Genomic DNA, 12,434 nt, shown 5'->3' with positions numbered 1-12,434 from the left:
TTAAGAGATCGATCAATTATTTTTTTTAATCCCTCATAAAAATATTTTTTATCTTTGGTGTAAAAATGCTCCTCCACTGCCGCCTTCAATGCTTCATCGTCAGAAAATTTATTTCCACGCAGATCCTTTTTAAGATTGGGGAACAAAAAGAAGTCGCTGGGGGCTAAGTCCGGGCTATACGGTGGGTGAGTAACAGTTTCAAACCCACATTCAACAATAGCTGCCTTGGCAATATGAGCAGTATGGACGGGGGCGTTATCATGCAGAAGCAGAACACCTTTGGTTAACTTTCCTCGCCTCTTTTCTTTGATTGCATCCTTTAACTGACGTAGAATATTAGCGTAGTACTGTCCTGTGATACTGACACCTTTTTCTTTATAGTCGATTAGTAATACTCCTTCACAATCCCAAAATATCGTGGCCATGACCTTGCCAGCTGAAGGCATGACCTTGAATTTCTTGGGATGAGCTGAACCCTTAATGTGCCACTGCATGGACTCTTGTTTACTCTCTGGGTCATAATGATGAACCCAGGTTTCATCTCCAGTAACTATTCTTTGCAGCACCTCATCAGGATTTTCACCGCACAGGTCAATAAAATCGGAACAACAAGCAACACGCATGTCTTTTTGAAGCCGAGTCAGCATTCGCGGAACCCATCTTGCACTTACTTTTGACATATTAAGATGGTCATGGATAATATCATGTACGGTACCAATAGAGAGATTGGTTACTTGAGCTATAGATTTTACTTTCACTCGACCATCTTCTAATATAAGTTTTTCCACTTTATCTATATTTTCTTGTGAAGTAGCTACTACAGGCCGGCCAGGTCTAGGGTCATCTTCAATACTCTCCCTTCCACGTTTAAACTCGCTTGACCACTTTTGAATGGTAGATAAAGAAGGAGCAGACTCGCGGTAAACACAATCCATTTCCTCTTTTATGGTTTTTTGATTTTTACCCTGTTTTGTCAAGAATTTTATGACGCATCGATGTTCTAATTTTGTTAACATTGTCAATTCGCACATGATGTCCGTGTTTGTTCAGCAATTGCAGAAAAACAAAAGAACATCTCGGTTCGAATTATACTTTTTTTTAATGTCAACGAATAAACCTTAGCGGCCAGTAACGAAAGAAATTTTAGAAGAGGTTGTAAGATATCAATACCGAGAATATTTTGAACGCCCCTCGTATATGTCGGAATTTCGTGACAATTGTAGTGTTTCTTGTGACAATTGTCATAAACTTAGCAAGAGAAATATCTGTTTTTTTCCGATATAATAAAGTTTTTTTTAATAAAACAATGATGGTGGCAAACAGGAATACGGCCCGCCCGATGGTAAGCGGTAACCGTAGCCCATGGATGCCTGTGACGTCAGCAACAGTGATGTTTTACAATTGTCGCACCTGTCACCGTGGTGAAATTGGAGCCTGGACTGCAGTCCTCTAGCATATCCATCTGTCAACATTACTTCAAGTTCCGCCTCCAGGGGAGAGGGAGAGAAATTAGGATTAGTAATTAGCCGCTTACTGACACAGACCGAATTCCACGCGGGCGGAGCCGCGGGCACAGCTAGTTCCCTAATAAAACTACAAGCGTCGAGTCGCGGTCAAACTCGCCCGCAGAAATACATTCGATCAGACGATCGACAGAGGCCCCCGGGTGACAGTCGTACAGTTAATTATCCACCTTTTCCTTATTTTTATTAAAAGAAAAATGAAAAATTCATATCGATTTACTTAGACGACTACCGATTCATAACGGTGGTGTCCGGCCAACCCTAAAATTAAAAAAAAAAAGACGTAGAACGTAAACGTTCGCAGTGCAGTTGTTTTCCTTTGTGATTTCGATGTGCAAAACATTTTACGTAGTATTGCTGTTGTGAGTGACAGACGTCAAATACCGCAAATAATGTTATTTACACTATAGCCGGTCTGTTAATGGTTACTAAATAATACAGTAACATATACGTTCCTGTCCTGTTGTTATAACAAGGTATTCAGTATATGTAACTGAACGATTTGTGCGGTGTACTGGTTTTATATTGTTCACGTTACCAGAACGCACTGTGCTAATGGGGCTTCTAAGCGAGCCATATGTTCACTGCAATATGTGGCCGGCAACTATTGGTGTCCTCTTACTCACATGTTAGAGAGGGACACTAATAGTTGCCGGCCACATATTGCAGTGAACATATGGCCCGTTTAGAAGTCCCTTCAGCACAGTGGGTTCTGGTTACGTGAACAATATATAACCAGTACACTGCTCTTCTAGTAAATACAGACAAGTTTTACACACTTAGTTTTTTTTATTTTATTGATCAAATAAGTAACACAGCATTACAGTGAAACCAAGGCACTGTGACACTACAAAAGAAAAAAACATTTTGTCTCCACAAAGAAAACAATAGACACAAAAATGACATACAAATTAAACATTGGATTTGGGCGACGACGTAACAGCGTGGCTCCGTAGCGTCGTCTGACTCGGCGTAGGATTCGGCAGGTTGCCCCGGAACCGCCGAAACACCACACCCTTCGGCCAGAAGTCCGCGCTTGCGATGGTGTCCTGCAGAGGCCGCGGCACGCGCACTACAAATGAACTGAAGTGCACATAGTGACGCGACTGTAGCTGGTGCACCCTCAGCGTGTAGCCAGTCTTCCGGCGGACGTACTCCACCACCTCGTCGGCCCCGGCGGAGTAATGCAGGCGAGACACGTAGAGCGCCTTACTCGGTGTCGCAACTCGTAGGCCAGAATTAACCGGCTCCGCAGTGCCACACAGAGTTTTACGAGGCGCCCTGCGCGCCTTGCGTTTCCTTTCCACCAGTTTGAATCCCTCCTTATCCACATCGGTGCGGGAGGGCTTTTCCTTAATCGGAGCCCGCACATTTCACTGTGTCAGCAACACGCAAACAACACGCACTTATACTATACACTTGTACTAGTTTACAATAAAATTATGGACAGGATCTACGTAAATAAAACATCGACCGGCCGGAACGTAAGACGCTGGCGTAATGGCTGCCGTTCTGTGAATTGCGCAATTCCTTTCTCCGCCCCCCGCCACCCGCACATACACCGTGGTGTTGGCACAACTGTTTGATTAGTTCAGACTACAATGCATTATAGTAACCACAACATAATAACTTGTAACGTGTACACTCGTATCTTTATTTTTACATTTAGTGTTACAGTTAGTGTTACGATGCATATATTAAACGAGACAAACGTTTAATATTTACAACACTTGCATCTTTACATATACAACGAAATTGTAAGCAGTACTAAATTGCATTTAACTAGAATTAAACAGTGATGTTTAAAAAACAAGTTTTACACGATACAACATTTTTTGTTATTACTACCGTATTTTAGTAGGTATAACTATATTTTTAATTACTATACGTTCTGGTAGTATTGTAGAAAATTATTTTTTCCGGTGCACATATAAACGCAAATGATTTTTGATGTATGTCGTGTCCGCCCTGTGGTTTAATTATTCTTAGAATACCGTATTAGGATCTTTGTAGGTATAGCCAGAAAGCAGCATCTAGTAAAACATTTGACTGGTAGCAGTTAAAATACACGGAAAACTGGCTGCCGTGTGAATGGTATAAATACCATGAAAAAATTCGATATAAAAACTACATTTTTGCGTTTGCCCCCTCTTAAGGTTATCAAGTACCTACGAAGGTGTGTGATTAGTGATTACGATTGTTTTAGAAATAATTTAAAGCGTTAGTACCTACTAATGTTCCTGAGCCTCCTGAGCACCTGGTGTCTTACCTGTTATTAACTTCCTTAATTTTTTCAGTTCTCCGAAGAATGCTTAAACCCCGCCGATCAGCAAGAAGCCGTTATCTGCAAACTCCTTAACACCGACAGTCTGAACGACTTTAACAAGGTACATTACACGCCTCCGGCTAACAGCCTCCTAGCCTAGTCGGTAGTGACCCTGCCTACGAAGCAGAAGGTCCGTTTGTAATTATTTTATATTTACAAACTTTATCAGAGGAATATCACAAATAGTGTACCTTTCTGATGGCAGTAAAATTTTTCCTATACCCCTTACTAATAGTTATATATTTACGAAAATATGATTTAGCCTATGCAACTTCTAACACTGATCTCGCAGTGAAAATCGATGATATTATTTTTTTTTTTAAATTTTTCCCAGAATCAATAAATAATTACGTGACACATAACCAAACATTCGGGCAAAAATAAAAAATCATGCAAAGAAGGGTTAACATGCACAATCAGCCTTATAGCCTAATAGGTCATATTTTAAAGTCTGAAGTCAGAAATCGTTTATTGCGACCTATGGTACAATATTATACTGTGTCAAGGTTTAGAAAAAGATCCTACTTTTTCGATTCTAGTTTCTGAGTTTAGTGAAAACTGGCAAAACTTACCGAAAATCGGTTTTTGATTTTTCAGACAATTCGCCTATACATAACCAAGCGTATCCTCAACATCCAAACCGGCTTAGCCATCCGTATGTTCGCCTCCGGCAAGCCTCCTAAGAAAGAGGCAGTCTTACAGTACCTGAAGAAGCACAGGATTCAGGCGTCGGCGGTCAAGAAGAGCGTTAAGGGAGCTATGTTCATGGTCAATCTTACCCGGTTTGAGGACTTTGACAAGCTGTGCAATATAGATAATGACGTCATTGGTGAGTGCTGTGTTATGTTTTGATTGGTTAAAATAAAATTCTATATAGGTATTAGACCTCTTGCACGGTGTTTCAATAATTTGGGGATGTCGCGCAAGAGGTAGACATATAATTTTATTTTAGCCAATAAAAACTTTTATTACATCACTACTTTTTTTAAGAAGCACATGATCGTCCATACAAAAGGCGAAAACGTTTTTCCACTTATAAATATTTTCCATTCTCCATGATTTTTTAGTACCTATGTTATTGACACAATGAAAAACTGGGTTTATAGGTTTTCTTTTTTTTTCAAAATTTGCTTTAAAAAAAATTAAAAAGATCGAAACCTATAAGACCGTGAATATTTTATGCTGAAGCGATCGACATCAAAATCACATTGATATGTTAAGATTTAGTTAGTGGAAACGTTTTCTCCATAAATGGAAATTGTATGAAAAAAGTACCTTTTGTCAATAGCTAGTAATAGCTATACTTCCCTCTTAATAGCAGGAATTTGTGTATTGGGTGATATTCAAGGTGCTGGTGGGCTATTCAAACGGGGTGGGGTATATTTATGGAGACGTTTTTTCGAAGTCAAAAATGTATTCCGTCGCTGGGTACAAACTTACTGTCGATTTGTTTGAGATTGTCCCCAAACATTTAATTTTTGTTGCAGACGGCATCCCAATAAACTTCAAAGCGATGCACCTCATCGGCCCGCCGCCGAAAATAAGCAAGAACCAGATCAAGTCCATGCGTCAGAAGATGATCGAGAATCAAATCGGGGGCTTGGACAGGGCTGAATTGGAAGACGTGGACTTTGGGGCCACAGGGGACGGTGGCGCAGGGGACACATGGGACAGTGACGCAGGAGATAAATGGGACGGTGACGCAGGGGACACAGGGGAAAAATTGGACGGTGACGCAGGGGCCAAAGGGGACATGGACACAGGTTAGACCGATTTACTTAAATTTCTATTCTCGTACCCAGAATAGGGTATTTGACTAGTAGTCAAATCAGTTTCTTTTTTCGAAATGTCAAAACGTTTTGCCACTATGGAATTTAAGAAACACTAGCAAATGACGTCACGGTCAAGTTACCTACTCTTTGTAGTTCTGTATGAGTTATAAAAAATAAGCTATGTCTTATAATAAGTGCTGTACCTATACGTTTCTCTATTAATGTTCGGGTGCTTCATTTCATGCATGGTGTGAAATAATTTATTTTTAATACAGACAACATCCTTTTAGAGAAAAAATTAGGTTTAAAGGTGATTTCATGAGATTGGGATGGAAGTGGTTCAGTAGAAAATACCCGGGTACCTTGGCTCAAGGTGGGCTCAAGCCATTTACGGGTAACGGGCTTAAGCCCCTGTAGTCCCGGTACCCGGCTATTTTCAACCGAGCCACCTGTTCCCTCCTTGCCCCCAACTTGTAATACAAATATTATTTATTTTACAGCATTTGTCGCGGAAGAAGACTTTACGGAAGACAAATTCGCAGGGGAAGATTTCTCTAAAGATATTGTGAAAACTGAAAATGAAATGGGTTTCGCGGAGGAGGTCAATATAGAGAACATTAATGAGGAGGATTTGGAGGACTTTTAGCTTTAAGTCCTCCTGGTACAGTCAGCAAAACAAACCCTTTGGACTCCGCGCCTATCGTGCTCGGCGCGTCATCGTGAACCTTGCCGGAATGCACTGCCCTCCTAAGTGCCACATGCACCATTCCACTAACCCGGGTTGACCGGTTAAACCTGGAGTTACCATGGTTACCAGTACAATTTGGCACTGGGTTAACGGTTTAACCGCTTATCTCCGGGTTAGTGGGATGGTGCAATTGGAAGTAAGCCGAATAGCGCTATCTCAAAAACAAATGATTTTGAAAATGGAATTCTCAGTAATAGAAACTAAAGTATAAGTTAGCAATGAATTTTCTTTTGAGATAGCGCTCTTTGGCTTAGCAGGGCAGTGCACGAAGGTTGATATTGTACTGTGGCCGCGCGCGTCAGTTGACGCACTCGGCGGTTCACTAGACAGTTTCTTCCAAGTATTTTTCAGATTAGTTTCATGCTGTAATTACCTCAGATTATTTTTAAGATTAGGACTATAAGTATTTATCTTTGAGAAAAATAAAGTTCTATAAACCTAAGTATCGACCTTGTTGTCGACGCAATAAGATTCACATTGCAATTTTGATTTCAGTCAATTTTATCTCAAAATTATATCGGTCATAGATTTTGCTATTTTGATTACTAGAATTTGATACTACATTAAAATACTACAATTGGATATATTTGGCTATAGTATGGTCTCTTATTTCAAATACGATTTTAGACTAAAGATACGTTAAGAGTTGTTTTACATACATGTACCTACATTTAGTACATTGACACAAGCTATGCTGATTAGATAGAATAAAGAAACATCAAATGAAATATAAATAGAAATTAAAATTTCCATGTCTATAATCTATTTGCTAATTTTGCCTAGTTTCATACAAAACGAATGTAGGTAGTTTAGTTAGTACTTTTAATGATAAAATATTTCATTGTGTATGATGATTGAGGAATAAAAAATTTGAATAAACGCACACTCTTTATTTCTTAATGATACATAATATATCTTACATGGCTAAGATAATATTATTACACTTTAATCTACAGTTCACTGTTCTGCAGCCCCGTCTGAAAATAAAAAAGAAAATATAAATATTATGCTAAATGGCACATAACTACAGTAGACCTGTGATATATCCGTACAGATAGTATATACCTATAGTACATATAGTATATACCTAATAATAGCCTGCCTACACTATCGCATTGGGAAACTGTTATGATAGCTGTAAGATTAATTAATTAAATAAATAAATAAATAAAATAAAAAATAAAGATGTAGTGCATAATTGTTTTCCATCGTGTTTTCTCGGAAACGTTCGTACTTGTTATTCTGGCACAGTGAAACAAAAGGGCCCCCGCAGATGCGATTTCGCCCACACGCCACTGTTGTCATGCTACTTCAGTCAAGCTCAGTACTTTTTTGTACCGAGACTGACTGAAATAACAAGACATTTTCGTCCGTTTTCGTGAAAATACGATGGAAAATAATTGTGCACAACATCTGTAGCCAGTATGGATATATCACAGATCTAGAAAGTCCAAGAGCCTGTCAAAGATCAAAATTGCGACTAAAAACGATATCGAGTGTCATTGGAACAAGAACCCAACTTGAAAATAAAGTACCAAAATCATAATATTTTATCAGTAGTCCAAAATCACCTCAAGATACCTCTCAGGCATGACACATGCATGCCAAAAGGAAATATTTTGATTTTGGCTCTTTTTTACAAAATGGTTCAAGTCTCCCGGACTTCCCCTACTAAAATAAGCGGTTTTGACTTATTTACATTGTTAGTGGTGGTAATTGCTATAACTGCTCCAAATTTTAGGTATCAACGTCAAACGGCCTCCGAGGAAAAATAATTAGCGATTTTCGAGGTCCCAAGTTCTCCGTGAATACATTTTTGTACGGAGCACTAAAAATAATATGCTCAAGTCAACGTATATATTTAAGGACTGGCCTTACGGGCACTAAAAATGGTACTAGTTCAGCGGTGTCACTCACGAATTCGAGCCAATCGGGCAGCCTAACGCAACTAGTTGCGACCAATCGCGCGCGTAATGCGAACTCATCAACCAATCGCGTGCGTGATGCGAACTCTTCAACCAATCCCTTTGTAGCGATGTCACACCGCTGTACTGGCCCCATTCATGCCCCATTCTTATTGCCCGTAAGGCCAGTCCTTAGATATATACGCCAATGGCTCAAGTACAAAGGTCCACCGATGTACAGTTAACAGCGACGGTACTCACCAGCGGGCTTAGAATCCTCACCTGCCAGCAATTCCTCCTCCTTTGCCTGGATCTCGTCCAACACACTATTATCGGCTGCAATGAATGCAGTACCATTCGCCTTCTCAGCTTCCCCCACAGGGTTGTCAAGCTCTTGGGACTTTGGTTCGGTCACCGCACCATCGGTGGTAGCGTCTAGTTTCTCTACAGGGTTTTCAAGCTCTTGAGACTGTGGTTCGGTCACGGCACCGTCTGTTGTAGCGGTAGCGCCATCTAGGGGAAAAGGTGACAAATGTTATAGAATAATTGCTTGGCGGTATTGATTGTTATAAAATTATGATATATTGGTAGTTGGCAACTATTGGTGTTGTGCGTCAACCATAAATATAAGAATAAGACGCGTAAATCCCTGCTAATATTATAAATGCTATAGTAACTCTGTATGTCTGTCTGTCCGTTACCTCTACACGCTTAAACTGCTGAACTGATTTCGATGAAATTTGGCATGGACATAGTTTGAAGCCAGAAGAATATAGGATAGTTTTTATCAATCATCATCATAATTCCACGCAGACAAAGTCGCGGGCAGGAACTATATGTTGTAGCAATTTGACAGCTGAAGTAGATGTCGCTGTAAAGTTGCCATAAGTATGCGAAAACTAGAATCCAGTTATTACGAAACGTATGGCGGTGTCCATAGCCATCTGCGAGCCAGAGCGATTTTGATAGCCCACGCAGTGCAAGTGTTATTTATACGTCATAATTTCATAGAAATTTGACGTTTAAAATAACACTTGCACTGCGTAGGCTATCAAAATCTCTGCACACTTTTCTTGGGGTAACTCTGTATATGGTGCGTGCCTGCAACGCATAGAACACGAACAATAAATAATTTATGGGAATAATTAGGAGACTATTATAATACTTGGGTCAGTGGTCCAAATATTGTCTTAATAATGAGACAGGCCAAATTAACCCTCACTGCGACAACAATAATAATCCGAGTAATCATAAAAATTAATCCGACTATTTTAACACGCCATAGTAAGCCTTATTGGAACGCGCGACGGCTCATTGTTAACTGAGCGCTTTTCCGCGAGCGTGGCCATCATTGGCGGTCAGTGTTAATGTAAAAAACTTCTTTTGAAACTGAACGATTCAACGTCCAAAGATGTAGAAGTCTCTTACATTTTAATACTTTAGGTTACTACTCAACCAATACTGCTTCTTATTTAGAAAACTTCCCATATTATCTTGATGAGAAATTTACTTATCAAAACAGCTGGTTAAGGATTCATTGTACCTGTATCTTTTTCTCCATTTTCCGGTACCTCTGGTGTTTTTTCATCAGCTTCCCCCTGTTTATCATTTACTTGATTTTCCGTGTCTTTCGGGACATCATCAGTGACCTTTTCCACTTTAACTTCAGGAGTCAGAAAACTTGCTCTTATATTGGCTAAAATTTTAGCAACAAAAGCTTCATCTTGTTCCGGCGGATGTCTTTCTCTGTACAAGTCAATGATCTCCGCGTGTTTCATATATTCTTTATTCTCTAAAGCTATAGCCAAATCCTTCCTTATAGCAGCTCTGATCAGTTTAACCAGTATTTCAGCTTCTTCAGGAGTAGTATCCCTATCTATGATCGGTCTCATTTGGCTTATAAGCTTTTTGCACGGATGGAAGAAGAGGGGCAAGCGGGGTTGATTTTTTGGGCCCTTGGGGACTTTTGGGACCCTCTGGGCCTCCTGATGAGGCCTTTTTGCTTTTGGTACAGGTTCAGGCTGACGTCTCTTGCGAGGTGATCCGTAATCTTTGAGATTATCGAAATCTCGCGAGACGCTCGGCCCGTATTCCTGTGAACATTCAAGAAAAAGTTTGTGGAGTAAAGAGTAAAAAATCTAAACGGTTCCATTAGCTGGAAGTGCGAACGAGGCAGCGCTCACTTGCTATCACAATTTGATACTTACTCCATTATGAAACTGAAAGATTGTTATAAAATTACATTGAAAGTTTACAAAAGTTACACACAATAACAGTAATCAAAAAACAATTACATTTCTCATATCTAATGTGCCAACTGTCAATAAACTTTTTTTTTACTCAAACCTTGATCATCTCCAATTTCTTCTGCTCCATAAGCAATCTTCTTTCTTCTTCTATCACCTGCCTCTGCTTCCTTAGTAACTCTATCTCCATCTAAAATTAAGAATACCATTGTTTTAGATCAAGTAGAGACTTCATTTGTTAAGTAATTTTAATAGCATTAAAAATATTGGAAATGGCTTTTTTTTGCCTGTCCAGATTAGCCTAGTACTGTATTTTTGTCTGTGTCCGTCTGCCAACACCTGCTCCCATTGAAGCTCCTCGTTATGAAGTGAAACATGTAGATCAAACTTCCACTTAAAATATGTGAGCGACCTATTTTAATATGTCTGTGTCTCAGTTTTGTTACTAAAATACTGCTGTATTTATTGATAATACAACTTACATCAAGTTTAGACGCCTCCTGTCTGTACCCCGGGCTGCGAGACCGCGCCCTCGTACGCTTGTGCCTTGGCTTGCGCCCCCAGTCTTCAAATTCATCCTCATTCTCAAAATTCATGAATTCCTGGTTTCCAGGAATATACGCCTGCATAGGGTACTCCATCATATTATACTTAAATGGCATGTTGTCCAAACAGTTCTGAGCTTTACGCGCGTCGGCATTGGTACTTAATTTGATAGTTATCTGCTTCATATAACCCTGCACGTCGGCGATATCGCCTATCCAGAATTGCTTTATGTGTATTCGTTTTAATAACATCCGGAAAGTGCTTAAGATTTTCGGAAAAGTCACCTGTATAAAACATGACAAAATTTTATTAGAATACAGAATATTGATCGGTAATCTAGTTTGTGGTGCAAACAAATACTTACATCGCCGGGTAGACCCGTAACAACTAATTCAGCGGACATTTTAGGCATCCGATGAATTAAATTTAGATAAAATAGTTTTGTGCCCAAGTATACTTAATTAACGCCGATATCAGTAACTAGCTGTGGTTAGTTTTGGATTTTCTAAACTATAACCAACCCAAGGAAGGTCTTTTAATGGCGATGTCAGCAACTGTCAACATTGATATTGACGTTTGCGTTGCGTTTTGAAAGTACCATACACCATACATTAATCTTGCATAGTTGTGTCACGTTCAAAGATGCACGAGCGATAGAGAGGCTGATAACGATTTTAGAATTTTCTCATCAATTTCTCATTCTCAGAGGAATATAGTCTGACAAAAAAGAGGAGAAATTAAAAAGTGGCAATACTGTAGTGTCGTCCCTTTTTCTTAAGCCCCCTCCAGACTATGCGCGTGAATCGCGGGCGAAGCCGCGAACGCAAGTGTTTAGTCGATTTTCGCAGACAGCGAAATCGACTTCACACTCGCGTTCGCGGCTTCGCCCGCGATTCACGCGCATAGTCTGGAGGGGGCTTTAGATTGATTTGAAAGGGAAAACACTACAGTATTACCAATCTTTAATTTAGTTTAGACCAGCGGTACTCAATCTTTTTTTTTGACGGAACCCTTTTGGAAAGCGAAATACTTGATGGAACCCTACAATAAAACAATAGTTTTTAGAAGTGTGTTTTTTGCTTAGTAAAATTTTTCGAGGCGACTAAAGCATAGTGTTCTAAATTCTTGCGGAACCCCTGCAGGGGTGTCGCGGAACCCTAGGGTTCCGCGGAACACACTTAGAGAATGGCTGGTTTAGACTTTTTTGTCAGACTGTAATATTTTGTTTAAGATTACATTAGGTATATATTTATCATCCCGAAGTTTGAGACAAACTATTTTTTCTTGTATTGTATTGTCAAGTTTGGTCTGGTCAGATCATAATCGGTCGATAATATTGTAAAATGTATCGACTTCTATTAAATAATAA

At 39.6% G+C, this 12,434-nt stretch overlaps 2 protein-coding genes across 2 annotated transcripts in view; one reads left to right on the top strand and one right to left on the bottom strand.

The window, feature by feature from the left end:
- Nucleotides 1-6,319, top strand: part of LOC134801799 (uncharacterized) — a 45,145-nt gene extending 38,826 nt beyond the window's left edge. The window contains exons 8-11 of the mRNA XM_063774401.1: nt 3,821-3,910; nt 4,447-4,678; nt 5,337-5,612; nt 6,122-6,319. Of these exons, the coding sequence (XP_063630471.1) occupies nt 3,821-3,910; nt 4,447-4,678; nt 5,337-5,612; nt 6,122-6,267 (744 nt within the window). The 3' untranslated portion in view covers nt 6,268-6,319. The remainder of the gene's footprint in view (nt 1-3,820; nt 3,911-4,446; nt 4,679-5,336; nt 5,613-6,121) is intronic.
- A 930-nt stretch (nt 6,320-7,249) lies between these two features.
- On the bottom strand, nt 7,250-11,602 carry LOC134801829 (neurofilament heavy polypeptide-like). The gene is made up of 6 exons (XM_063774461.1): nt 11,430-11,602; nt 11,002-11,349; nt 10,620-10,709; nt 9,817-10,366; nt 8,535-8,786; nt 7,250-7,346 (listed from the first exon to the last, which is right to left on the bottom strand). The coding sequence occupies exons 1-6, from the start codon at nt 11,475-11,477 to the stop codon at nt 7,327-7,329; spliced, it is 1,308 nt and encodes a 435-aa protein (XP_063630531.1). The 5' UTR covers nt 11,478-11,602; the 3' UTR covers nt 7,250-7,326.
- Between the last annotated feature and the right edge of the window lie 832 nt (nt 11,603-12,434).

This window comes from Cydia splendana, chromosome 23, assembly GCF_910591565.1.
Source record: "Cydia splendana chromosome 23, ilCydSple1.2, whole genome shotgun sequence".
Taxonomy (NCBI): domain Eukaryota; kingdom Metazoa; phylum Arthropoda; class Insecta; order Lepidoptera; family Tortricidae; genus Cydia; species Cydia splendana.
The sequence above is the reverse complement of the archived record's forward strand: the minus strand, read 5'-3'. Positions and strand labels throughout refer to the sequence as shown.

Bases quoted from the DNA above. Each gene is read 5' to 3' on its own strand.
- LOC134801829 (XM_063774461.1), bottom strand. From the start codon at position 11,477: ATGCCTAAAATGTCCGCTGAATTAGTTGTTACGGGTCTACCCGGCGAT. The intron at 11,350-11,429 runs GTAAGTATTTGT...TGTTTTATACAG, and splicing joins TTACGGGTCTACCCGGCGAT to GTGACTTTTCCGAAAATCTT. The intron at 8,787-9,816 runs GTACAATGAATC...CTTTTCCCCTAG, and splicing joins AAATGGAGAAAAAGATACAG to ATGGCGCTACCGCTACAACA.